We start from the raw sequence: 27,290 nt of genomic DNA, 5'->3' as shown, positions 1-27,290 counted from the left end.
AAAACTCTACAAACAATAAATGCTGGAGAGGGTGTGGAGAAAAGGGAACCCTCTTGCACTGTTGGTGGGAATGTAAATTGATACAGCCACTATGGAGAACAGTATGGAGGTTCCTTGAAAAAAGCTAAAAATAGAACTACCATATGACCCAGCAATCCCACTACTGGGCATATACCCTGAGAAAACCATAGTTCAAAAAGAGACATGTACCATCATAATGTTCACCGCAGTACTATTTACAATAGCCAGGACACAGAACCAACCGAAATGTCCATCGACAGATGAATGGATAAAGAAGATGTAGCACACAGATACAATGAGATATTACTCAGCCATAAAAAGAAACGAAATTGAGTTATTGTGTTGAGGTGGATGGACCTACAGTCTGTCGTAGAGTGAAGTCAGAAAGACAAAAACATATCTGTATGCTAATGAATATATATGGAATCTTAAAAAAAAATGGTACTGATGAACCTAGGTGCAGGGCAAGAATAAAGAGGCAGACATAGAGAATGGACTTGAGGACATGGGGTGGGAGGGGGAAGCTGGGGCAAAGTGAGAGAAGCGTTGACATACATACACTAAAGAATGTAAAATAGTTGGCTGGTGGGTAGCAGCAGCATAGAACAGGGAGATAGGCTCGGTGCTTTGTGATGACCTACAAGGGTGGGATAGGGAGGATGGGAGGGAGGCTCAAGAGGGAGGGCATATGAAGACATGTGTATGCATATGGCTGATTCCCTTTGTTGTGCAACAGAAACTAACACAGTATTGTGAAGCAATTATACTCCAAAAAAGATTAAAAAAAAAAAAGACAAAGATCCCAGGAAGGGTCACACTATAGCGTGGCACCATCTGGCAGTTCCAGTGCATTTTTAAACGACAGCTTCCTCCAAATTTAGCCCTGTTCTTGCTTCTCCCAAAAGATAGCTTTTGACCCTTGACCATCTGCCACCACACTCCAAATAGAAGGTAGCACGGCTAACACATCCCTCATCATCAAATCTAAACTTACGTAGAGGTTTTTAATAATGAGATTAGGCACATTTCATGTTTATTGGACAGTTTCCCCTTTTATGAAGTGCTTCTTTAATTCTTTTACCCATTTTTCTATTGGGTGCTCTTTTTCCTTTTTTTAAAAAATTTATTTATTTTTGGGCGGATGGGTCTTTGTTGCTGCACACGGGCTTTCTCTAGTTGCAGCGAGTGGGGGGCTATGCTTCGTGGCAATGAACAGGCTTCTCACTGCAGTGGCTTCTCTTGTTGCAGAGCATGGGCTCTAGGCACGCAGGCTTCATTAGTTGTAGCACGTGGACTCAGTAGTTGTGGTTTGCGGGCTCTAGTGCGCAGGTTCAGTAGTTGTGGCGCACGGGCTTAGTTGCTCCTCGGCATGTGGGATCTCCCCAGACCGGGTCTTGAACCCGTGTCCCCTGCATTGGCAGGCGGATTCTTAACCACTGCGCCACCAGGGAAGCCCTGGGTGTTCTTTTTCTTTTGATGGAAAGAAGTACTTTGTATATTCTGGATACCTGTGCTTTGAAGGGTATATAAATTACAATATATTTTACAACTCTATAGCCTTTTGTTCTTTTAAACTGTATTTTTTGGATGAACATGTTTTTAATTTTAAGACAGTTGAATATACCAATCATTTCCTTTATTTTTAGTGTTTTCTTATGAGGATCTTATTTAACAAATCCCTACTACTGCTGAGATTTTGTTATATAGTATTAGTGTTATTACTTCTATAAAATTTTGGTATAACACAGATAAGGCCATCCAGGACAAGTTTTCTTTATGGAAAGGTTTTTAAATGACAGACTCAACTTCTTTAACAGTTATAAAACAACTAAATTTTCCTTCTTATTTCAGTTTTGGTAAGTTTTGTTTTTCTATGTTTATTTCATCCACATTTTAATTATTCAAAGTGTCTATCTCTTTAATGACTATAATAATAATGACTTTTTTATGTTTCTAACATTGGTTAGTTTTGCCATTTTTCTTTTTCCATGATCATCCTCACCAAGAGTTTAGCATTAGGGCTTCCCTGGTGGTGCAGTGGTTGAGAGTCCGCCTGCCGATGCAGGGGACACGGGTTCGTGCCCCGGTCCGGGAAGATCCCACATGCCACGGAGCGGCTGGGCCCGTGAGCCATGGCCACTGAGCCTGCGCGTCCGGAGCCTGTGCTCCGCAACGGGAGAGGCCACAGCAGTGAGAGGCCCGCGTACCGCAAAAAAAAAAAAAAAAAAAAAAAAAAAAAAAGAGTTTAGCATTAGTCTTTTAAAAGAATATATACTGCTTTGCTAATCCTTTTTTTTTTTACGTGTTACATATTTCTGCTATTATTTTCTTCCATCTATTTGAATTTAATTTGCTATTATTCTGGTTTCTTGAGAAGAATGTTTACCTAATTCATTTTTAGCCTTTCTATTTTTCTAATATATGCACTTAAGGCTATACAATTCCTTTTAATCAAATCCAAAAGGTTTTGATATTCCTATTTTCATTCAGTTCAAAATAATTTCTACCTTCCAACAGGTTACTGGGAGGTACATTCTTTAACTTCCAAATTTTGTAATTTTTGTTACTAATTTCTCATTTAATTCTGTTGCAGACAGCCTTCTCTATATGAGTCCAACCCTTTGAAATTTGTTAATAGTTTCTTTATGGCCCAATATATAGTTAACTTTGATAAATGCTCCATGATCACCTAGAAGTAATGTGTATCTTGCAGTTGTTGTTAATTCAGTGTTTTATACAGGTTCATTAGATTAAGTGTGTTAGTTGTGTTGTTCCAATCTTCTATATCCTTACTGATTTGGGGGTGGGGCAGGAAGAATGTGGGTGTATGCTCTCATTTACTGAGAGTTGTATTAAAATTTTATATGTGGATTTCTGCTTCTGGTCAAGATGGAGAAGCTACCATTTTACCCTCCTGTCTGAAACAACTGAAAAACTAGACAAAACGTATAAAACAATGCCACTTAATACCCTGGACACCAGGCACTGAAAGATAATAATCCTTGAGAGCGTAAGAAACAAAAGGGTGAGCCCTACACCATGGCCCCAGCTCACTGCCTGGAGAAAATTTCCAGGAGAATATGGAGAATTCAGAAGATTCTAAAACCTGTTGGGATTAATAAATGAATTGAGCAAGGTTGTTATATACAAGTCATTATAAAACAACTGTATTTTAATACTCTAGCAACAAATAAAACAAAAGACCTAAAAAGACACTTCATAAAAGACAGTATCCAAATGGCCAGTAAGCATTTGAAAAGATGCTTAGCATTATTAGTAATTATAGAAATTAAAATTAAAACCACATAAAGATACCAGTACATACTCACCAGAATGCCTGAAATGAGAAAAATGAAAAATCTCAAGTGTGGCAAGGATGATAGGAATGTCCCTTCCGTGAACACTTAGAAAAACAATAGGCTGACCAGGCTGCTGGAGCGGAGGCCTCTGGGCCTCTCTTACCTTGGTTTAACAAATTCTTCTTGAAGGTAGTGAGACAGGGCTCACAGTTCCCGTGGTGTACTTATGGACCACTATATCCTTTAATCGCAGGTTCTGGGTCCTCAAGGTCAGACAAAAACAGTAGCATGTATTAAATAAGTTTCCTAGGGCTGCTGTTAACACATTACCAAAAGTGGGGTGGTTGAAACAACAGGTGAGAAGACCAAAATCAAGATGTTGGCAGGGTGGCACTTCCTCTGGAGGCTCTAAGGAAGGAGCTCTTCCTTGTATCTTCTAGTTCCTGGTGGCTGTTAGCATTCTGCTGCCCACAGGTACAACTCTCTTGCCAGCTTCACAGTGCCTTCTCCTCTGTGTTATCGTCCTTTGCCCCTCTAAGGACACCTGTGATAGCATTTAGGGCCCACCCAGAGAATCCAAAGTAATTGCCTCATCTCAGAATGCTTAATTTTAATTAAATCTGCAAAGACCCTTTTCAGTAACCTTTAAAGTTCCAGGGATTAGAGCCTGATATTTTTAAGTAGTTATTATTCAACCTACTACACTTGTATTTAATATTTTTGAAATAAAGGAATAAACTAGTAACTGTGGAGAGATCAGGGGAAGGAGTGGCCCTGAGGAAACCTTGGTGTGTGTGTGTTGGGAGGGGGTAAACTGGGAGGAGGTAGAAGCCTTACCTAGCAGGGGAGTAATATTCTCCGGGTACAGAGGAGCGACTGGGAAACTTTACAAAGGAGTACTAAAGGAGAATTTCCTCCTTCTCTGCCAGGGTCCTAGGATCTGATCCCAATAAATAAATTACTGCACTTACATGTAAATGCACTTCCTGAAGGAGTGGGCAATAGGCATGCTGTGGTAGACTGAGCTAGCTGCCCATTCAATATCCATTCTTTCCTTCTTCACTGAAAAGAATACCACTTTTATTTGGAGCCATCCACTGCTCAGCTACAAGAGTTCATTTCCCAGGTTTCCTTGCAGCCACTGGTCGTCTGACAGTTTTGACTAGTGGGAGGTAAGCAGAATTATGCAAGTGGAGTTCTAGAAAAGCTGTTGTTCTGCTAATAAAAGGGATACACATTTGCACCTTTCCTGAAAACCCTTCCTTTTGAAGCACTGCGGTGATGCCCTCGGGTGTAAACGTCAGAATCCCTGAGACCACAATAGAACTGTAGAATCCCCGTACCAGCCCTAAACAGTCTGCCAGTAGACTTTTCTGTTATAAAAGAAAAACAATCCAATAGGGTTTAAGCCACTGTTAAACTTGGTTTGTAGTCGAATACACTTTTAAAAAACCAAACAAAACAATAGCTAGGTGTTTCACAGATACCATAATGTCAACCATAATTGGACAATTCCAATTCTCTGGAGACTTAACAAAAAATGCCTTCACACCAATGCAGGTCCCAGACTGGTCCTCTTGAATGACTGGGTATATAACCTGCTCCCATACATTAGCCATAAAGTGCAGAGAAGGTTAATTAGATTCTTTATTGATTCCACCAATGTATTAGTAGATATGATAATAATAAATGGTACTTTTACATTCTCTTAACCAAAAATATAACAAATATTTACACTCAATAAAAATACAAAAAGCATACAGAGGCACTGTCTTTCTAAAAGACATAAGTTTAAGAGGTATCAAAAAATAGGAGACAAACATTGCTTGTTACAGGACACTTTACAATCACTGAATTGTGCAGTATAATTGCTATTTGATTATTATGACTGTGCAGTTTTGTTTTTGTCCTTTGCTGATCAGCTCACGTTTTAATTTTAAAAGGTTAAGTACAACTGTATTCTGTGTATCTAAAGTAAAGAAGCCTTAAGCACAACAGAAATTAAAGATGAACGGGGGTTCAAGTTTAAATTTGAAAATGTACTGTGACACTGTTTTGAAGATTTATCCCTTTGCTATATCACATTTACGGTAATACTAAAGGGATACATCTACTTTAATATCACATTTTTTAGAAACGTATGTATCAAAATAATATTCAGAGTCTTAAATATACAAGGAAACTTTCTCCCCTTCTTTTTAAAGGGGAGAAAACACTTTATAAAAATTAGAATTGTTCTTGGATATCTCCATGATTACTGTCACATTTCAAGCCTAGGAGAGATTCTCAAGGTGGTTATGCAGATAATGACAATGTGACATCACCCTCAAGAAAAACCATTTAAAGACTTTTTCTCCCCAAATATCATACTGCAAGTAACCATTTGGAGAAAGTAAGACTCTATTAAATTACAATAAACCTTTATGGAAGTATATATTGGATTTACTAATTCTCCAAATCTTTCATTATGCAGAGATTTTTTTTGTTGAAACATTATTTGGCAAAAGTTTGCAGTGAGGATTTACTGCTTCAATAGCCCTGGCAGATTCAGAGTTGTGGTACAATGAGGGCATAGATCTCTTCAGTATACTTATAAACTTATAAAATAAAAACAAACGGGCATTTTGAATTGGAGCAAGTATAGGTTAAGGCTTCTCTTGTTCTAGTCGCATAACAAACTAAGAGAAGGCAGGAATGTACCGTAAATTAGAATATAAAGATCAAAACGCCACAATTTTTTAAGGGATAAATACATATCAAACTAGAAAGCATTTGGCTTTAGTTCTTGATCAATGTGATCAGCTGATCCAAACACTCACATTTCAAGCTACAGGAAACAAAGGCAGCTACAAGGTGCAAGTCCAAAACCACAAGCCTCTGACTCTCTGTGCAAGATATTATCCACAACATTGAGGACAGCGATGGAGAAGGCTCCCATCTGGTTTGAAAGACCTGCTAAAAAAAACAGATACTGTGCAAACAGCACATTTTTCCGGGGAGTGGATATAAAATGGTGAGAATAAATACCCAAACTGGATAAAAAGATGGTTGTAGCAAAAATATCTTTCACTTCATTTTGCTCTGGACATGAAAATAATATTGTCTAAATCAGTGAAAGAAAAATTTATGATCACAGGACCACTGTTTATAGATCAAACCTTTACAGTGTGACTTTCAAACCAGGATTTTTGATCCAGGTTACTTTCCATTTCAATGGGCCAAGAAAGCTATGGAGCCAACTAGCCTCATTCTAACATACCTGGGGTTAATTTCTAAGGCTTAAGTTTCGTATTTACAGTTTTTTGCCCATGGGAATTTTTCAGACATGCTATTTTTCCTAAAATGAAGAAATTATCATTTTGATAGAAAAGATGGACTACTGCCATTTACCAGTTGGCACTGATTTATGATTTTAAAATGAAGGAAATAGGAGGATGATAGAGAGAAGAGAGAGCTAGGAAAAAATGAGAACTTTTCAAAAGGAAGTAGTAAGCCAACTAAATCCTATAAATTCACATATGGATAACCATTCAGAAGTAAACCTATTTTTGGCTCCAAGTTGATTTGGGTAGTACACATTAATGGCTTTGGCTTTTTTTTTTTTTTTTTTTTTTTGGTAGTCACAGAAGTTTATTAACCTTTCACTTGCCTTAACACTAAAAAACAAATGAAAAAATTTAAACTTAAGATGTAGAAAACATCATACTAGATCTTTTTTAAATGCGGAAAGTCTACCTCATCCAGTAAACAGTCACTGAAATTTTAATTAAATACTTAAGAGTGCCACGCCCAACAGGCTGTTATATATATATCTCCTTCCTCTCAAGGCCTAAAGTGAAAACCAAGAAATAATCACTTCCATAATTCTAGCTCCTCTTTCCCCCACAAAATTTTCAACCAGTTATAGACCTTGGTGGGCTAATGAGCTTTACCTGCAGGCAACTGGGAGCTGCAGGGTTTATGAAGATTAAAAACAGCCTTGTGCTGTGAGATGGGGGTTGGGTGGCGGGTGCTGCAGAACACCACATAAAGCTAAATTGCTCTTCATGACTATACCGCCAAAGATAACATGTCCTTTAAAAAAACTCCATATTTGAGTTGTGAAAAATTTTAGGTATGGGTTTCTACAGAGTAGAACTGTCTAGAACTCATTCTCTATTTACTGGATTTATACTTATAGCTACAGTTAGACAGAGAATGACTTTCACTTCAGAAAGAATTGGTATACATGTTATGTAAGATAAACATTTCATTCTTTGGAAATTAGGGTTGCTACACACCCCATCATACCCCTTCCTTTTCCCAAGAGACTGCTAGGACCCTGTGGTAGCTTCATTTGGCTTTCCAAATCCTGACCAGCAGATGGCAGTATTCTCCTTCCTAATACCTCAACAGCAAAGGGATTCCTGTTCCACTCAAACCGAGACCCTACGTTTCGTTGGTGCTATAGATGGTTACCTCTCTGTATAGATCAGACATATCATCCTGTAAAGATGGCTTCAGTTTGGTCAGATCAGAGACAGTTTTATGGCCTCAAACATGAACATCAATTAACAAGAGCTCCCAAATACAAACAAAACCACAAAACTTCAAATAATAAGTTACTTTTCAAATACATAAAAATATCCTTGGTATTGGCAGACATTCTGAATTTGTCTGTTAACCCAAGCTATGGCTTGAAAATACTACCACTACTACTATCTTAAAAATAACATGTTAAAGAAAATCTATAGTGATATATATGGGGAGGACTCGAGTTTGAATTTGTTCTAGTAACTGTGGTCCCAAGGCAGGTCTGGTGTGCAAAGCGAAGACTGGTATCCAGGCACAACATCCATAGCTGAGGAAACTAGGCATCTGCAGGGATTAAATGAAAGGAAGCATGATTCCGGGCTATCTCATTGCTCAGAGTACAGGGATTAAAACCTCTAGGTTAGCAGCAGGAGCAGCGAGCTATTTGTTGGCAACAGCCTGCAGAATTGTGAGCTGGTTCTGCCCACTCCTTCCTCCGTGACTTTCTGTAGACTTCAGTCAGGTCAATCCAAAGGCTACACTGCTGAAACCTGTTCATTTTCTGAAAATAAAAGAAACACAGTTAAGTGGTAGGTCAGCATATTAATGAAGATCAACTAACAATCTAGTTATCTGTTTAAAAAATTAGTCAATTTCAACAAAGAAATCCTCTCAAATATCCCATCAAAGGCCAGATTTTATTGTAATGACATTTTTGAGTTCTGATCACACTGAAGGCTGACAATCAACTGGAATTCAGAACTGCTTTTTAACCACTTTATTACTAGATTGTTTAAAAGGATAAAATTCATTTATTGCCCAAACTGCAAAGTTGGTCAAGAGTTCTGCTAATAAGAGGATTAGCATGATTTCAGATAATTTGACATTTTGATACTTGGAGTTTCAAGTGTCCGTGCATTAGTGTAAAACAACTCTACCAATGTCAAGTGCCTCCTCTTAAAATTATCCTTTTATGCTGAGCTATTAAATACAATCAGCTTGCCCTCTCCATTTACAAAAAACACACCATCGTATTTAGGCATTTCTTTTTTAACAGAGATTTCTAAAGCAGTTAAAGAAAACATTTCTGATTATGTGAAATACCAGAGCAAAGACCATTCAATGTGTTTAGCAATTCATTTAAGAGCCATTAAGGTACTTTGTCAACATACCATCTGCTTCGCTATCTGCGTCAGTCACATCTGCTAGTTTAGGATGGGATGGCTGCAAATTATGCCTCTGAGGCTGAGTTACGATCTTCGATGGAACACAGGCCACAGGGTTGCTACTGAGAGAAGCTGGTGGCAGTCTAGAGAGGCTGTTATGCATCATCTTTGACCTCTGCACTGCCACACTATAATCTGGAGGTTTTAGGTGTAGGTGGGGTCCTTCCTTTAGGTCTGCTAAAGAAATCCCCATGTATCCTGGAGGAGTGGGAGGTGGCTCCCTATACCTATCCTCCTTCTTGGGTGAGGTGACACAGTACACTGGCATGAAAAATAAGCAATGGAAATGTTAATGAAAAATATAAGAAATGAAAAAAAAATACTGAAACTTATTACAATGACAAAATAGAACTTAAAAACTGACACAGTGAATATATTTGAACACAATGGCAGCAGGTTAAAAACACTTTTAATAAGCGTAATAAACTTGATATTTAAACTTGTTTTTAAAATACATAAATTACATTGGGTTTTACAAACATTAAATAGAATGAGACAGTTGAAGGAGATGACACTGATGATAAGCTTCCTCCTTTCACAGGTCAGACCACAAATCACAAAAGTGTGTGACAAATTCCTCAAGGAATACCAGCCCCAAAGGTGAATGAGCCAGAGACATTTAAGAATTCACCCTGAACATCTATACTCTATTAAATGGGGGGACTTTCATAGAAATGACGTTTAGGCCCTCTACTTAAGGGCTATTTCACGTCAGTGCTGGCATATAAACAACTTTAAAGAGGAACTAATTCCTTCAAGGACCTTATTCTTAACCTCTGCTCTGTGATTAAGTGAGAAGAAAAGCCATAATTTTAGGAAATCCATCTTAAATTAAGTTTCTCTGATTTTCAGTGGACATTAAAAACAATGGTGACTTAAAATCTTTTGCCCTAAGTTTGTACACCCTGGGTCTAAGGCAAAGCTTCAAAAAGCATCAGAAATAAGTTAAAAAGGAAGTTCCATGAAATTAAGACCAATCCACAAGACTCACAGGACAAATGGCTCTGAGCATCTTGATCATGTAAGTAACTTTTAAAATACAAACACTATCTATATACAAGAAGAATAAATTAAAAAGGATCATTAAATTCTCCCCTTAGAGAATCAAGTTTGCCCATGTTGAAATTTGTACAACTCTACCAGTAAAATCTGCATGTAGTATCAAGGTCAGAAAGGATTTCCATTCCCATCTGAGGAGAATAGAGTGGGGAGCGGGTGGAGAGGTTGTGAAAAGAAGACAAGAATGAAGAATGTTAAGTGATTTGCCCAGAGTCATCTAGAAATGAACAAAAAAAATTCTTTTAATCTATTTTCCCAAATGGATAAGAAGAGAAAGATTTTACATCCTTGCACACACATGCTTGTATATCCATATAACAGTTACCTAAAAGGTTTTAATAAAAAATCCTTGGAAAAAAATGAATGAACTAAAAAATCCAACCTATAATGAAATTTGACAAGTAAAAAATAAATATGCTAAAAAAGCACGTGTCTTTCATATGTTTAGTAGTTTAAATTGACATCACGAATATAGTATAAAGAGTTGATTATGATAATATTGACTCAAAGTACAGTCACTCCACATGAAAAAAAAACCCACAGGTGCTATTATATCTAGGTACTTATATAAACTCAAGAATAAGGAAAAAAATGTATTTGACGGCCAAATACTAAAAGAATACACCAAGAAAGCTGTGCATGGTTAGAACAGAATCCACAAACAGAAGCTGGCACACCTATGATATGTGCTAGGAGGGTATAATGAAAAATGTTTGGGTCTTTTTTATTTATTTATTTTTTGGCTGCATCGTGTAGCATGTGGGATCTTGGTTCCCTTACCAGGGATCAAACCCGTGCCCCCTGCAGTGGAAGTGCAGAGTCTTAACCACTGGACTGCCAGGGAAGTCCCTATTTTGGACTTCTTTATCACACTTTTTCCATCACTTGTACTACCTAAAAGTAGTATCAGATTCAAAGTTTCTACCATGTATGCAAAGCAAGTAGGGTCCAAACAATTTATGAGGTGGCAAAGAGAAAAATCCCTTTATTACTACTGCACAGTAATGCAATATTTTAATAAAACCAAAAAGATCTCAAAAGCAAAACAAGACATATAAACCTGTCCCCCTTATTAAATTCCTGCATGTCAGCTTTTTCATTTTAAATGGCTTGAATATCTGCCCCAAAGCCCTTGAGAAATCATAAACTTTTGGAAAATAATTTGCATGTGGAGGGAGGAAAGAGAGATTAGAGTAAGAGAAGGGAATTTTCCAAGAATAAAATTCTGGGCTAAGATCACTTTACCACTTAAATTCTAAATGCCACAGATATGACAAAGAACACACAACTTACCAATCAAGCCCTTTTCTGTACTCGAAGTAACAGTTTTATAAACAGGGTCGATGCCGTCCTTGTGGTCTAAGCCTTCAGATGACTCAGATGGGGTGCTCTCCAACACTCTCCGTTTAACTGTCCCATAGTTTGGTTCATATGTATCAGACAGAGAACTAGAGGAAGCCCAACTCTGCCTCAACTGATTAGTCTCTAGGCTTCCTTTACACTGACCACAAGTTCGAGAGCAGCCTTTAGGACAGGTACAGGGCTCACAGTCAGTGGGTTCAACTTCAGCTATGGGACCATCCAAATGGGTATGTCGATAAGAGTTCAAAAAATCCCAGCCTTTTGGGTTTGGAAGGCTTTGGAAGTTGTCATGGGAGCTGCTTGAACAGGAAGTCCAACTTCCACGACCACTATCAGCTGCTTCTATAATGATATGCTCATGAGAAATCTCGTCACTGCTCACAGAAGATGAGACAGCTAAATTCTTGATTAGTGATGGCTTTGAGAGTGTCCACCTAAAATTGGAGATACACAATTAAAAGTAATTTTTTGGCTTAACGGAAAAATTTTCTTCAGTCCATTGCAAGTATTACTGCCTACAAGAGACTACAGAACATGCATCACAAGTGTTTAATGCCAACATAACCTTGTGGAAAAAAATGACACTGTAATCAATCATCACTAAACTTGTACTGGCATTAATGTTAATACTTAGCTCGAAACATACACTGAAGAAACTCAAATACTTAAAAGGCTTCCTCAGAATTTTTCTTGAATTATTATGAAGGATGAGGTTTGAAATGAATAAAATTAAGTATACATTTTCATTCTTGGTCAACATAATGCAACACTAGATTCTCTCCATGCACACAGAATTAAGAATCCTCAATTACAGGAACCATGTTTTATTTTTCAGTGTCTCTGAGGTACCAAGGAAACAGCAACTTCCCCAATTACCTACTACTAAATGAATTCTATCATTTATAGCAAGGGTTCTCAAACTTAGTTTCATGGACCACATCAAGCGAACAGCCTGTTTTTTTATGGTCTTGAGCAAAGCATGGTTTTTACATTTTAAAGGGTTTAAACAAAATGGAACAAAATACTCCAAAGATTTTGAGACAGAGACCATATGCAGCCTGCAAAGCCTAAAATATGTACTCCTTTAAATGGGCCTTTACCTGCCTACCCCCCAAAAGGTTTGTGACTCCCTGATTTATAGTACAGAGCATACAGAGCAGGGATCAGCAAACTAGAGCCCAAGGGCAAACCCAGCCCTCTACCTGTTTTGTAAATAAAGTTTTATTGGGACACAGCATGCCCATTTGTTTACAAGTTGTCTAAGGCTGTTTTGGTGCAACAATAGCAGGTTTGAGCAATTGCAACAGAGAGCTTACAGCCAGCTACGCCTACAATATTTACTATCTAGCTTTCACAGAAAACGTTTGCGGACTCCTGGTCTAGAGAACCATAGTTTAGAAACCCTTACAAGTATGGTGATAATACTTCACTATATCTTAAATTTTTCATATTAAAGTGTACCACATTTAACAGTATCAGTTTAGAATCAACTTTCTCAGTGCTTTCTGTAGATTTCCATTTTGTTTGATTCTAAATAGAAATTTAGAGTTAACTTTTTTTAATTGACTTTTTGCTAGCTGATAATTCTTACTCTCCAAATCATACTTTGAGAGAGTAATGATCAAAGACTAGTCCTACTCTCCCAGTCTGTCTACAACGTGTATAGCACTGAGGGTACTTCCCATTACACACTCTTTTTGAGCAATCTCTAACCTTATAGCTAGAATGCAAGAACTACTTCCCACCTACCAATAGCATCTTCACTTTGAGTTCTTATTGATCGAAAAGATACATGAGGTAAGTTACTTGAATCCAGTAACACTTAAAAAATGAGCACCCATATAGCTTTCAAAATAGTACTTATTTGCAGATTCAGTATAGAGAATACATGCTTGGTTCTCCTGTTCTTTCAACTACCCCTTCGGTGGGGGTGGTTTTAGGTTCACATTAGGGAGCACTGCTTGCAGTGGCCACTCGGCTTGGGTTTTGTGATGTGAACACAGGCAAGGATGTTTACCCAGGGCCAGGCTGACTATGGTCTCCTATCCCTGAGGAGTGCTCTGTCTTTTCAAATGCTCCAGTGGATTCAGGGACTGCCACAGCCTGGGAGGAACACCGTTCATCCTGTAGAGCTGCAGACATGGAGTCAACAGAGCAATTGCTCACAATGCTGGACCGTGAAGAAATCTCACTATGACTGGAGTCAGACAAGTTGTCAGATTTAGCTGATGGTATAAGTGTATAACCTGAATGAGAGAAGACAACTGATCAAACTACAAAACAAGGGAACGGGAGTGGGGAGGGTCAGGGAGAGGACAAAGAAAAATATAAAAAGAACAAAACATAAAGTGAGTATCAATGTCAATTTCCATCTATGTAGATATAATGGTGCCGATTTTCTGTACATGTTCCTTTACATATCCATTCACCTACCTACCCACACGGCACCAATCTAATTCCAAATTCAAGAAATAGAAAGTCAAAGCCCAGTATTACTGAGAAAACTAGTTCAAAGGTAAATCTGCCCCAGGCTCTCACATAGCTACAAGCATTTAATAAAACAAGAGGCATTAAATATATTACAAAACATTAATAAATAGACATCTTGAACTTCTCAACTTCTTTTTAACCCTATGTCCCCTCCCCTTTGATTAATATAAATATTTCAAGGCCTGACCTGAGTGTCCAAAACACTACCTCGAGGCAGGGGTATGTAAGGGGAGTCAGGACTCAAGGGAAAGAATTTTATTTTTGTTTTTTCAAACTGCAAATACCCTAGATATTTTGCTTCTGTCACCTAAGAGGTCTTGCCCCAAGTTAAAAGCCATTGTTTTAGTATTTTTAAATAAATTGTTTTAGATTTGGACTTACTCTTATACCTAGTTTCCTTTTTCTTCACCAATTTAGCAGAACATTACATTAAACAGCTGAACTGACAGATTTACAAGAATGTAACATGAAAAAACCCAGCATCTACCTGTTTTAAATTGCTCTATGACTTACTGCACAGCAGATATAGTTAGAGAGATTTTCTTTAGCATTCTCTGGAATGAAGGGGTGGAGATGGAGTAAGGTGGAAGGTTCCAAAAACAAATCTGCAGCATGATAGCTAATGTACACAATCGTCTGTTTGGGTAACTGTTAGAAAAGTAACCAAACTTCTTTTGTTGAGAAATAAAGAAAATGCTGTAGTAATCCCAGCAAGGAGTAGGTCTCAAAGAAGTAAACAATTATCTTCTTGTTCACTGAGAGAAGAATGAGGTTGATTAGGTGCATGACCTTTGGGTCCATTCCTAGAAATCTCAAGAAGAACTATAGGCTTTAGACTCACATATAGCTCAAGTTATTACAAAAAAATTGTTGAATAATAACTTTATTAATTAGTGTCATTAACTATTTCAAAAACAAAAATTAAGACTCAGAAAATGTGTGATCTGCATTTGGCTTTTGTGCCAGGCACAGGACAAGCCAAGGCAAGTCAGTCTCTTGACTCCTACCCCAGTTCTCTGATCTTGGGATCACTGCTATTTCTCAGGGCCCTTCATGAAGTGATCAGTCAATTTTCAAGAGAACCAAGAAAACAGATGTGGTAAATAAACTAAAAAAAATTAAAAAATTCCTCCTCAAAAGAAAAAGTCATTGTTCTTTTATCCTGGGGGATAGAATTGCTTTACTGTTTTAAAAATAATTTCATTCTTATGTCTGTTAGATCAGTACTTGTCAAATATAATTAACTCTAAGAATCACCTGGAAGGCTTATTAAAATACACATTCTCGGGCCTATTTCTGGCAATTCAAATTTACAAGGTCTGCAGTGGGACACAGTAAGTTTTTAACAAGTTTCCTAGATGTTTTTGAACCTGCTATGTTAGACTATCTCCTCCCTCCTCTGATCAGAGTATATATGAAAAGTGGATGATATAAAAAAGTTTATGTGGACAAGATACAGTTTCTTGCCTTCCAAACACTTCACTTTAGCTTGTAAAGTAGTTGCAGTAATAAGATAGCAACACAATTATCTAAGGCAAAGGTTCTGATCAGATTGTTACTGGGGGATTTAATGTAAAAGTAAACACTGGTTCCTAAAAAGCCTCCTCTACTTATTGCACTCACAGACCCAACTGCTACCAGCAGGAAATAAAGCCAACTACAGAAAACAAGAGTATTAAGTTTACTAACATTAGCAAAATAACATATGTACAAATAAGGCACTTTAAACGGATATGATTTTGTTGTTGGAGGACCTGTAACACTAATCATAAAATGCTCATAAATAGTATTTTAGTAAGTTGTCTGTCTGAGCCTTATTTGACAAATGACTTAATTTAAGCTACATTTCCATTAATAAATGAAAACAAATTTCACACTAAAATAAAGTAAGGAACTTCATCAGAGTGTCTTTCTCCTTTTAGACTTGAATCGCGTACAGAAGCAGTTTAAAGTGTTACTGTTGCCTCGGCTATTTGAATTGAAGATGTCATTCCCTTTCTCATCTTTGATGTTGCTTCCAACATCCTTCACTTTCTCACAGCTTTCTGTAGCTTGATTGAGATCTGCGTCCTCTTTTTTGCTGTTGGCTAGTCTCTCCCTTGAAAGAGTTCTTTCCCTAAATCTTCTAAACAGGGATGTCATTCTTTTTCTGGCTGTGTTCTCACAACTTGTCCTGTCTCTATTCTCCTCAGTGGCCTTCTCGGTCCTGTCTGTTCTTTTGGCTGTGCTCCTGGTAATCTGTTGGATTTTCTTTTGCAAGTAAACCCCACCTATTCCGGGGCAGCTGTGGCCACTGATCTTGGTGCTGGACTCACGGGGAGGGGATGAGGAAGACCCTGAGAGGCGCAGCAGGATGCTGTGATCAGATATGATACTGCCAACTGGAGGGAGAGATGCAAAAACCCTGTCATGGTCAATTAATTCTTTCCAATGAATCACAATTAGCCTGGTTTTATAACATTTCACTATTAAAAAATTCTAACATCTTGACAATATCTGAAAAATTGAAATCTAGCAACATATTTTTTAATGCATGGAGACTCTACTATATAGCATAAACAAGACAGAACACAGGAGAAAGCTTACCTTGATCAGAATAAGCTGGTAATAAAAAATTGCTGAAAGTAACCCAAGCTGGTAAAATCATAAGCCAAAATATGACAAGAGTATCAAATAACCAGAATTATTTCTCAAAGTAACTATGTCTAGAATTGTCAGGTAGATTCTACTAAGAAAAAGCTTAGCAAAAATCAGATAGGACATATAAATAGTATATACAATAGATGTATTTATAAAGCACAATTTCTGATCCTATTTTCTCTACAAGGTAGAGAAGTTGCCTGCCTGAAGCACTGGGGAAGATAAAGGTTAAGGCCTCTCGATGTCTCACTTTTTCAGTTCTTTTTTGTTTAAATTCTCCTTTTAAAAATCGCGAACGTAGGCTTATTTTCTTAACTGTTAGAAAACAAAGAACTATTCCAAAGCATAGCAAGAACTAGAAACAGATTCTAATAACATAATTAGTTTAATGACATTTTTGTTCAATCACGGACCACTGGTAAAAACCTGTCTATGGAAATAAACAAGCAGAAATAGTTTTGAAGAAAAGAATTTTGTCAGATTTCTAAGGATTCAAAACATGACTATGACAGGCTCACAAATCTATAAACATCATGGTGAACTGTTGGCCACATACTGAAAGACACAATAGAGAAAAGACTTCTCTATTCCAGTGGTTAAAATGCATTTGTTTGGAATAAGAGCAATGGGGAAATTCCTGTTCCTAACACCTCTTCCCACAAGTCACACTGACCCATAAAACACCAAATCCAATTCAACTAGTTTCCTGGTTAGAGAACTGTCTATAATGGGACCTCTGGAGGGTGTAAAGATGTTCCTGAAAGAGCATTAAGAGCATATGGACATTGTTCATCTGGACCATCTGTGTGAATAGGCACTGTTCCTAGCCCCAATCCTTGGGACCTGATAAAGGGTACTCTGGATAGGATACATACATAGTAAAGAGATGAAAGATATCTGTGTGCCTTTCCAAATCATATATGAGCTGTATACAACAGGAACAGAAACCTGTGTTTTACAAACACATCTATTATGTATACTTTTATATGTCCTATGCGATTTTTACTAAGCTTTTCTTAGTAAAACCTGAATGAAAATTCTAGCCAGTCTCAGCTAAGTGAAGAGGCTCAGTAATGGAGTTATACTGCCCTGCAGTGGCAGCAGGGAAGAAGAAGAGAAGCTCCGATTTACTAAACACTCGCCACGTCTCAAGAGTTACAGATATTATTTCATTTAATCCTTAAATAAGGTCCTAAAATAGGTGGTCCCTAACCCATCTTATAGACAGGAGACCTGACCTTATAAATCAGTTGCTTGTAATAACACAGCCGTCACCAGGGACAGAGTCAGGATTCAAACTAAGGTCTGGCATCACTGTACCATTCTGCTGTCACATAGTCAGCAAAAATAGAAAAGAACCCTCAAAAGTGAGGGAAACTTAGAACACAGGAGCTGAGGAAAGCTCTGGAAGCTTCTCCTTCCTGCTAGAATTCATTAACTTGTCTTCTCTCTGACCATGTACCATTCTGTACTGTGTTTACTCAAGGATGTAATTTTTTTACATCTGTGAAATGCCATGACTAAGGAGTCTTTTTCGCCAGGGTACACGGAGAATGTGGAGGGCCAGTGTAAGAAACACACACATTATTTAGAATGCTACATTTGCAGCTGACATGAAATGGCATCTTACATGCATACTACCCAGGCTAGTCAAAAAAAGAAGAGCTTCAGTCTGAATTATGAAAACATAGATAAATAAAGAGCAATTTCAGATGTTTTAATTCAAAAGGTTCTACATTAGCATGAATGTAAAAATCCAAAAGGGTGCTGTATAGGTTATTATAAATCCTGATTAATAAAAGGTAGTAACACTCCATTACTAAAGAAAGGAATGTATCATCCTAAATATTTGTTTCATTTCCTAAATCTTGTAGTTGGTTAAAAACAATTTCTTGTAGACATTCTTATTTTAAAATACTCCATAGAACTGTTTGAATTAATTGGTAATTTGAATAACATCAAGAATTTGCACAGACCAAAACAACTGTGAGTTCTGCCTTCATTCTTATCTATACTTGTCCTGCACCAAAGAAGGACCACACTTTGAATGCAGGAGTCCTAACTCCATGATGCATAACATCTGAAAACCATATAAATAACAATCTAAAACATGAAAATTCAGGAAGTATTACCAGTTACACTTTTCTTCACATTTTCTATTATTACCATAGACCAAAAGCAAAATATGTGCCACGTAGTGTTGTTTGGTTTAACAAGAACTAGCCTGAACTATTTTATCTTACCTTTGCGAGGGGAACCTTGAGGAGATGCAGGAGGACTAGAATGTAAGGATGATGCCATAGAAATAGTGTCTTCTGTATGTTTCTTACCACTTATTTCTTCAGTTGCCCCTAAAACTTTCTGAGGTAAACTTGTATCTAAAAATAAAATCAAAGAAGCAAATAAGTATCACTTCACAATTAAAATGTCTGCAATTGCCTAAATTACTACATAACTAAAGCCATGATGCACAATGGCTAGTGTAGTTAACTGAAATGTATAAATGACAAACGGGGACTAAATTACTGGGTAACAGCGTACAGAGATTCTCACCTCCAGGTTATTTGTTCACATTCAGCCAGTCAGCACAGATCAGATTATAATAGCTTTTTGTTTGTTTTGTGGCATAAGGGATATTGATTTAACAGTCTGAGTACAGTGTCCCACCCCACACAACTGACACACTTATTGGAAATCTTAATAGAGAAGGCATGGATTCAAGCTCTTCCCTCCCCTCTAGAGGTGGCCTCTCCAAGTCAGGGCGAGGCATGTGGCAGGGCCAGTGTAGGGATGTTGGCACTGTCACTACCTGTGGTGCATCTGTGCTGGGGGTATACAGAAGCTGCAGGGCTGCCAGTCCAGCCCTTTTCAAGAGCACTAAACTCACACTACAGAAGAGAAGTAGACAACAGATAGAATCATGAACTTATAGAAAAATAGTATGGAGCCCACTGGAAACATTCCTGCAAAGTTCTATCATCACTCTTGTCCAATAGCTGGTCCTTTTAAGCATACTTCAAACTTAGCAATGCTTTCAAGTACACTGGTATTTTTACATACGTCCTCTCGAAAAAATGTCAAAGAGGTATTGACACTGTTTTTAACCAGTAAAGTAAGCCCAGCTTTGATGAGTACTCAGCATAGTAACCAGCAGCCCTTTGATACTGAAAAAATTTAAAACACAGTATACAAACACTACTCTTAATTAAGTGCCATTTTAATATAAATATATTTATCACATAAATAATAGTCATATTAGAGCAAGAGGGAAGAGGGCTACCTGGTACAAATAACACTGCCTCTCAAGTGATGACATCCAAGTAAGAAATCAGAGCTAGACTTGTCCCATGTCTCACTCCTACCACAAAAATCAACTTCACCCATTTTGCATCCAATTCTCTACTCATTTCTACAGACACCAAACTAGATCAGGCTCTGGGCAACTTCCCGTTGCTACATCAGGTTTCCACTAAGGTTCCCTAACTCCAATCTCACAGCCCTTCCTACTATAGACCTCCTCCAACATAAACTGGACCATAATCTTGCCTTGCTCAAACTGCTTTAATAGTTGCCCACTGACAACTTTCCTCTAGCATGTCATGTTATAATTTTGGCATGTCTATAACTTCACTTCTCCTCATCCTGGGACACTGTTTAGTACTGTGTTAAAAGTAAGGATTTTGAGCCAGTTAACCTGGGCTCAACTCCCAGCTCCATCTCTTACTCATGGTGTATAAGTTACTTAGACCTTCTATGGTTCCTATGTAGAATGAGAGTATTATCTATATTTAGGGTTATTATGAAGATTAAATGAACATAATATATAAAGTTAGTAAAACACTTAGAACCGTGTCTGGCATTCAGTAAGTGCTCCGTAAGTGTTAGCATTAATTATTATTGTCTCTCAACACTCTACAGCTTTGTACTCAGAGGCAGCAAACAGCCTGTAGCTCCTTGTAGATATCAAATTCTTCTGCCTGAAGCAAATTCTCTGGAATTTTTGCCTAATTACCTCCTTCCTAATCAACCTTTAAGACTCTGCTTAGGTGTTATCTCCAAAAGGCCTTCTCTGGAGCACTATCTTACCTCTGTCTACCCTAAAAGCCCTCCCTCTTTTGTTCTTTTATATGTTATGTACATGCTCCTGGCATAATAGTGAACACGTTACATATACTGAAGTTATCTATTTGTGTGAATGTCTGTAACACCAGACTGAAATTCTGGCAAAGGAAGGGGCATTTCTTATTCAACTTTGGATTTCAAAACAGTATCAAAGTAAATTCACAAGGTTCTACTGAATATGTCCTATGTATAATGCATGAACTAAATAATAATGTTAGGGACCAAATCTAATCTAGCTTCGCATCTGAAAGCTAAAATAGTGATACTGTTAAAACAACAAATGAAAGTAATTTGGACAACATCTACATGGCCTAACAGAGGAAAAAAAGCATGGTCTATACTTATATATTTTACATTTGCTTCTTGTCCCCAAGCTAGGTTTTCAGAAGTGGTCATTAATGAAAAACCAACAAACCGTCTTTTTTAGAAAGAAGCAATTTCATTATTTTTAGATGCAGCAATTTCATAGGCTGCACCTGCATTAGATAATTGAGTAAATGCACCAGTAAATGCAGTAAGCCGTTGGTTGGTACCCAAATATACTGCTGTACGTTTCTGGCTGATATGATTATAGGAATTCCAACATCAATATTTAAAATATGCATGCAGTCATTGAATACAGCAAAATGAAGCATTAGGCGCCTATAGGCAAAATGAAGCATTTTTTGACTCATGAGTGCTGATTACATTACACAAACTACAATAGCTGATCTCCAAAGCATTTATATTTGTAATTATTTTCCATTCTAACTCGCCTGAAAATTTCAATTAAATGAATGCAATATTAACTGTGAATACTCACTCAGTGTGGCAGGGTCTTTTGCTTGTCCCTTCTTCCTGATGGGGTGCAAATTTACAGCTGGCACCTGAAGCACCTGGCTCACTCTGTGGGACTGATGCAAATGGGCTTTAGCTGCTTGGCCAGCTGACCTCACAGGCACTGGAGACATTTCTGATGACCTGACTGATCTTTTCTCACTTAGATTCTTGGTCACTAATAGAAGAGAGTAAGAAATACATAATTCTGCATTTAAGGCAAGGTTGTTACCACTGACAATAGTACACGGCTCATTAAAACCACCTATTTTTAACACAAAGAAGATTAATTTTCCTAACAAAAATTTCATGTATTATTTCAAAAATTTTGTAGAATTAAGTTAATTTTACTCCCTAAATTAAGATAATAGACTTAATTAGCTCCATCTGCACCATCATCCTAATGGCCAAGTTAACATCCTCTCATCTATATTATTATTTTTTTGACAGATCCTGCCTCAGGTTTATTTCTACAAATAACAGGATGACACCCGTCCCAAGCAGACAACACCCCAGGGGTCACATCAGTCCTTCTGTCTTCGTATGGGTGACAGAAGAGCCTTTCTTGGTGCCTAGGCAACCTTTGAAAGCCAGAACCAGAGTCGCAGCTGCACCCTGTGCCCTGATTTGAGCCTTGGCCTCTGGCCAGCGGAGCCTGAGACCCTTGGTGATGTGAGAATGAGCATTTCCCTGAGCCTGGGGTGAGCGATGTGGTCAAGTCAACTGAGCTTGTGGCTGCTGCCCTTTGCAATCTGGGCTTGACCTCCTTGGGCTTTATAAGAGCCTATATAGCCTTGGCAGGTACACGCATGGCCTTGGTGTTTTTGGCTGGCATCTTCCTCAGGTACTTCTTGTCGTGCCTCTTGGCAAACCTAATGTTCCTCAGGAACTTGGATTCCACCCCCTTCAGAGATTCAAAGCTTTGTGATCAGGGTTTCTTGATGCCATTTCTGTGCCATGTATGGGACTTGCTGTTTATGGTGTGGTTCCTGAACTTGGCCATGTGTGCACCAAAGCCCCAAAGCACTTGGAACCCAAAGAGCTAGCATCCTCTCATTTATACTACTGAAATACTCCCCTCACTGTATCAATTCTAGCATGCCTTCAAGTCATTCTCCATACAAGAGTGCAATGACTCTTCCATCATGAAAATCTGATCATGCCATTTTCTTTTTAAAATTTACTTATTTTTGGCTGCACTGGGTCTTCGTTGCTGCACTCTGGCTTTCTCTAGTTGTGGTGAGCTGGGGGGACTACTGTTCATTGTGGTGCATGGGCTTCTCACTGTGGTGGCTTCTCTTGTTGCAGAGCATGGGCTCTAGGCATGTGGGCTTCAGTGGTTGTGGCGTGTGGGCTCAGTAGTTGTGGCTTGAGGGCTCTAGAGCACAGGCTCAGTAGCTGTGGCGCGTGTGCTTAGTTGTTCCGTGGCATGTGGGATCTTCCCGGACCAGGGCTCGAACCTGTGTCACCTGCATTGGCAGGCGGATTGTTAACCACTGCGCCACCAGGGAAGCCCTATCATGCCACTTTCCTTCTCCAAATGCCCTACACAAACTTTTAGATGACTTGCCACTGCTCTCAGGATAAAGACACAAATCCCTAAAACAAGGTCTATTAGACCCTGCATGATCCAGCTTCCCTAATAACCCACACTCTGCAGCTACTAGATTAGGTCCCGTTTTATGTTCTCAAGGCATCCTGTATCCTTCCTTCACAGCATTGATAACTGTAACGATACAATTGTCTGTGAGATTAATCAATTAATGTCTCTTCCCCCCACAAGGCTATAACTAACATGATTGTAAAGACTGTTTACTTTGTTCACTACTATATCCCTGTGTGTCCAGTGATGGATAGAAAACAGAGGCTTAACAGGTAGTTGTTGAATAAGTGAAATTATTTCAACAGCTATACATGGGAATACCAGAGATATTTATAAGTAGATGGTTAGTATACTTGAAGATGAACATCAGAATTAAAAACTAAGAACTCTTGGGCTTCCCTGGTGGCGCAGTGGTTGGGAGTCCACCTGCCGATGCAGGGGACACAGGTTCGTGCCCCGGTCCGGGAGGATCCCACATGCCGCGGAGTGGCTGGGCCCGTGAGTCATGGCCGCTGGGCCTGCGTGTCCGGGGCCTGTGCTCCGCAACGGGAGAGGCCACGGCGGTGAGAGGCCCGCGTACCACAAAAAAAAACCCAAAAAACTAAGAACTCTGACTTAAGAAACAAAAAGCTGCCTCCTCTGTATAAAATCAATACTATAGTCCAAAGAAAAAAACTTCTTCCTTCAGGTAGTATTTTTAGTACTTTTAATTCTTCAGGCAGTTATTCAGGGTGGTTTTAATTCAGGTCCAACCTCAATACTCCATGATATTTTTGTTTTAAACACCAAGATAAAAGTGTTTAACCTGTCCCAGCACAGCTACAATAGTCAGCTACTATGCTTTTATTATCAGAACCTAGAGAATATTTTGGGTGATAAGAATTAGGGAAGGGGCTTCCCTGGTGGCGCAGTGGTTGAGAATCTGCCTGCTAATGCAGGGGACACGGGTTCGAGCCCTGGTCTGGGAGGATCCCACATGCCACAGAGCAACTAGGCCCGTGAGCCACAACTACTGAGCCTGCACGTCTGGAGCCTTGCTCTGCAACAAGAGAGGCCCGTGCACCGCGATGAAGAGTGGCCCCCACTTGCCACAACTAGAGAAAGCCCTCGCACAGAAATGAAGACCCAACACAGCAAAAATAAATAAAAAATAATTAATAAAACTCCTACCCCCAACATCTTCTAAAAAAAAAAAGGATTAGGGAATATCTCAGAAAGTCAAAGCAAAGTGCTCCTGGGGGATAATAGGCAGTAGCGCATCAACTGACTGAATCCAAGATGTTACCAACTTTTGGTTAGAGCCATGAAACATTTTCCCCCCAACACTAATCAATTCCATACTGACATCTTATTTTAATAGTTGCCACAGTACAAAGAAAAAAATCAAGAGACTACTTTGAATATAAAAAAAGAGGTCACAGGTGAGTGCCAAAACTCACACATATATACTTATTATGAAGAACCAAATTCTATGTTTGCCAATCAACTATTGTTTGGGTTTGGAATTTATTTAAACATTTAAAAATCAATGATGCAATAAAAATCAAAGACTCTCAAACTAAAATAAAGGAACATGAATTGAATTAAATTTTCACAAAACAATTTAACTTTCAGTTTAAGAAAGACCCACAGGTTTTCTCATTTTAAATCAGTATTAAAATCAATGGTAGTGAGACACCATTTAGTGTTATGAAAAAAGAAGTAGATAAGTCTAGGGTGGGTGTGAGAGGAGAAAGGTATCGCAGGTGTGTGTGAATGCGTGGTGGGGGGAGGAGAGAGAGAACGCAGAGGTTGGTATGTGGGATCTTTCTAGGAGTCAAAAAAGTTTTTAAATTAATTAATTAGTCATTTGGCTGCGCCGGGTCTTAGTTGCAGCACACGGGATCTTCGTTGTCGCGTGTAGGATCTTTGTGCAGGATCTTCATTGCGGCATTAGTTGCGGCATGCATGTGGGATCTACTTCCCTAACCAGGGATTGAACCCAGGCCCCCGGCATTGGGAGCAGAGTCTTAACCACTGGACCATCAGGGAAGTCCCTAGGCCTCAAAATTTTAACAATGAGCAAAGCATAAAAAAGGTTTCGGGCTTCCCTGGTGGCGCAGTGGTTGAGTCTGCCTGCCGATGCAGGGGACACGGGTTTGTGCCCTGGTCCGGGAAGATCCCACATGCTGTGGAGCGGCTGGGCCCGTGAGCCATGGCCGCTGAGCCTGCACGTCTGGAGCCTGTGCTCCGCAATGGGAGACGCCACAACAGTGAGAGGCCCGCATACCGCAAAAAAAAAAAAAAGAAAAAAAAAAGGTTTCTATGCTTCTGAATATCCCAAATCATATTTAGGGAACAAAGAAAAGCAGATAGTGAAAACAAAAGATAAAATAAACAACCTTTTATCAGACAAAAGCAGGAATAATACATTGCATTCAGTAACCACAAGATGATGAAGTCTATATTGCATTACTTGGGAAAAAATAATTTTGATGATCATTCAAAGCAACGTCAGAGATATTTAATAGCTGTGTATATGGCTTTGAACTTTAAAACATGAATAAAATTTGAAGATTCTATATACTTTTTCAGTCTTTACTTTTGACATGTACCATTTTCTCATAGCAGACACTTCTTGATATCCCACCAGGTGGTAAGAAATTTTTCCAGATACTTTCCAAGTCTATATATATTATTTTTAACAGCCATATATCATTCTTTGTATTGATAAGGAAGCAGTGTACTTAACTATTCTCCAGCGTTTTGGTATCTGTGTGAGTTCTTTTTCCATTGTAATACATGCTGCACAATCCCAATACTGGACACCTCACAGACTGCTGTGAGGAGGAGTAAATGGCAATGTTTATAAAAGTGTTTAGCATGGTTGCTGGCATATAGAGAGCACTCAGTAATTGTTAGCTTTCATTATTTTATTTGTTTCTCTTAATTTAATAGGTTTGATGTAGAAAGAATCTGAGATAAAACATAGTACCAATACTTGCTTGAGTTTTACATTTAGGAAAACAAGAGATCTAAGATGAAGAGAAACTTGTTCAAATGGTAATAAATGAGACCCAAACTCTGTCTCCATCCTTTAGTAGGCATTCTTTTCATCACACCTCATTCATTTTCCTATTGGTAAAAGTGTTCAAGATACTGTTTTTATAACAACACTTACTGAATGGCTCATTACCCTACATTTTAAAATTCACTGTGAATCTGAATTTTAAAATCAATACTTGGTTGTATTTCCATTTTATCTTTTCTACTCTATTGACATACTTTTTCGATTACTATGTAAATACTATGTCATTTATCAATTTCAGGGTCAACCCATGATAATTACAATTTCCCCCTATCAATTAGGAACACAGAAATAGAAAAACTGAACCTTCCCCCTCATATATTCTGTCAACATTTAATCAAGTTCTATACATCATATCGGGATTTTTACTGGTGTAATATTTAATCATATAGATAGACAGATAATACTCACTTATAATGGAAGTACAATCATCTTTATTTTGTTATTACAACAAACACAATATATTTTACCATCTTTGATCTCTGCTTTTACAACTCATGATTTCCTTGACCCAGAGACACACACATTCTATTGTTTGTACTTAATTAAAAAAAAAGTATTGAGAATAGGCTCTATTTTGTTCATCATATTTTATATTTATAAATATTAGAATACGTCTAATTTTTCTTGTTTTACCTTATTTACTGATGCCTATAACACACCTATTATCTCTAACAGTATATTAATTAAATTTATTGTATTTTTTCGGTTGGTAAATGATATTATCTGTAAAATTTTTAGGAAAGAGAAATTTTTCACTTATTTTACTCTTCATTTAGGGATGAAGATAAGAACATTCTCAAAGAGAAGGGCTCCTCTATAATGTTTCACTTTTTATAAGAAGACTTTAAAATGCTTTTTAAAGAACTATATCACTCCATTTCTTGCACAGAGTAATCATCAGGAATGGATGAGAATTCAGTATCTGATTAACATGATCACATGATGCTTGAGGTATGTCAGTAAACTTTTGTGAGTGAAAGTTAATTTTCTTGGGACTTCAGGATAATACTAGAGCAATAAATTTCTATTTTGTTGTGCTGTTTACTGTCATGTAAGTGAAAACTTATACT

The 27,290-nt window shown here is 38.1% G+C and overlaps 1 protein-coding gene across 6 annotated transcripts in view; it reads right to left on the bottom strand.

Moving 5' to 3' along the window:
* Positions 1-4,949: 4,949 nt before the first annotated feature.
* Positions 4,950-27,290, bottom strand: part of RAPGEF6 (Rap guanine nucleotide exchange factor 6) — a gene marked incomplete at its 3' end in the record, with an annotated part of 221,145 nt that continues 198,804 nt past the window's right edge. For 4 of the 6 annotated variants that reach the window (XM_082623744.1, XM_082623745.1, XM_082623748.1 and 1 more), the window contains 6 exons: positions 21,534-21,725; positions 18,853-18,987; positions 13,497-13,725; positions 11,411-11,913; positions 9,005-9,319; positions 4,950-8,394 (listed from right to left, as the gene is read on the bottom strand). In XM_082623744.1, the coding sequence (XP_082479870.1) occupies positions 8,369-8,394; positions 9,005-9,319; positions 11,411-11,913; positions 13,497-13,725; positions 18,853-18,987; positions 21,534-21,725 (1,400 nt within the window). Of the gene's footprint in view, positions 8,395-9,004; positions 9,320-11,410; positions 11,914-13,496; positions 13,726-18,852; positions 18,988-21,533; positions 21,726-27,290 lie in introns of those variants that run through there. The other 2 variants (XM_082623747.1, XM_082623749.1) reach the window with 2 other exon arrangements.

The sequence above is a fragment of the Mesoplodon mirus genome, assembly GCF_964341445.2.
Source record: "Mesoplodon mirus genome assembly, chromosome: 5".
Lineage (NCBI taxonomy): Eukaryota > Metazoa > Chordata > Mammalia > Artiodactyla > Ziphiidae > Mesoplodon > Mesoplodon mirus.
The sequence above is the reverse complement of the archived record's forward strand: the minus strand, read 5'-3'. Positions and strand labels throughout refer to the sequence as shown.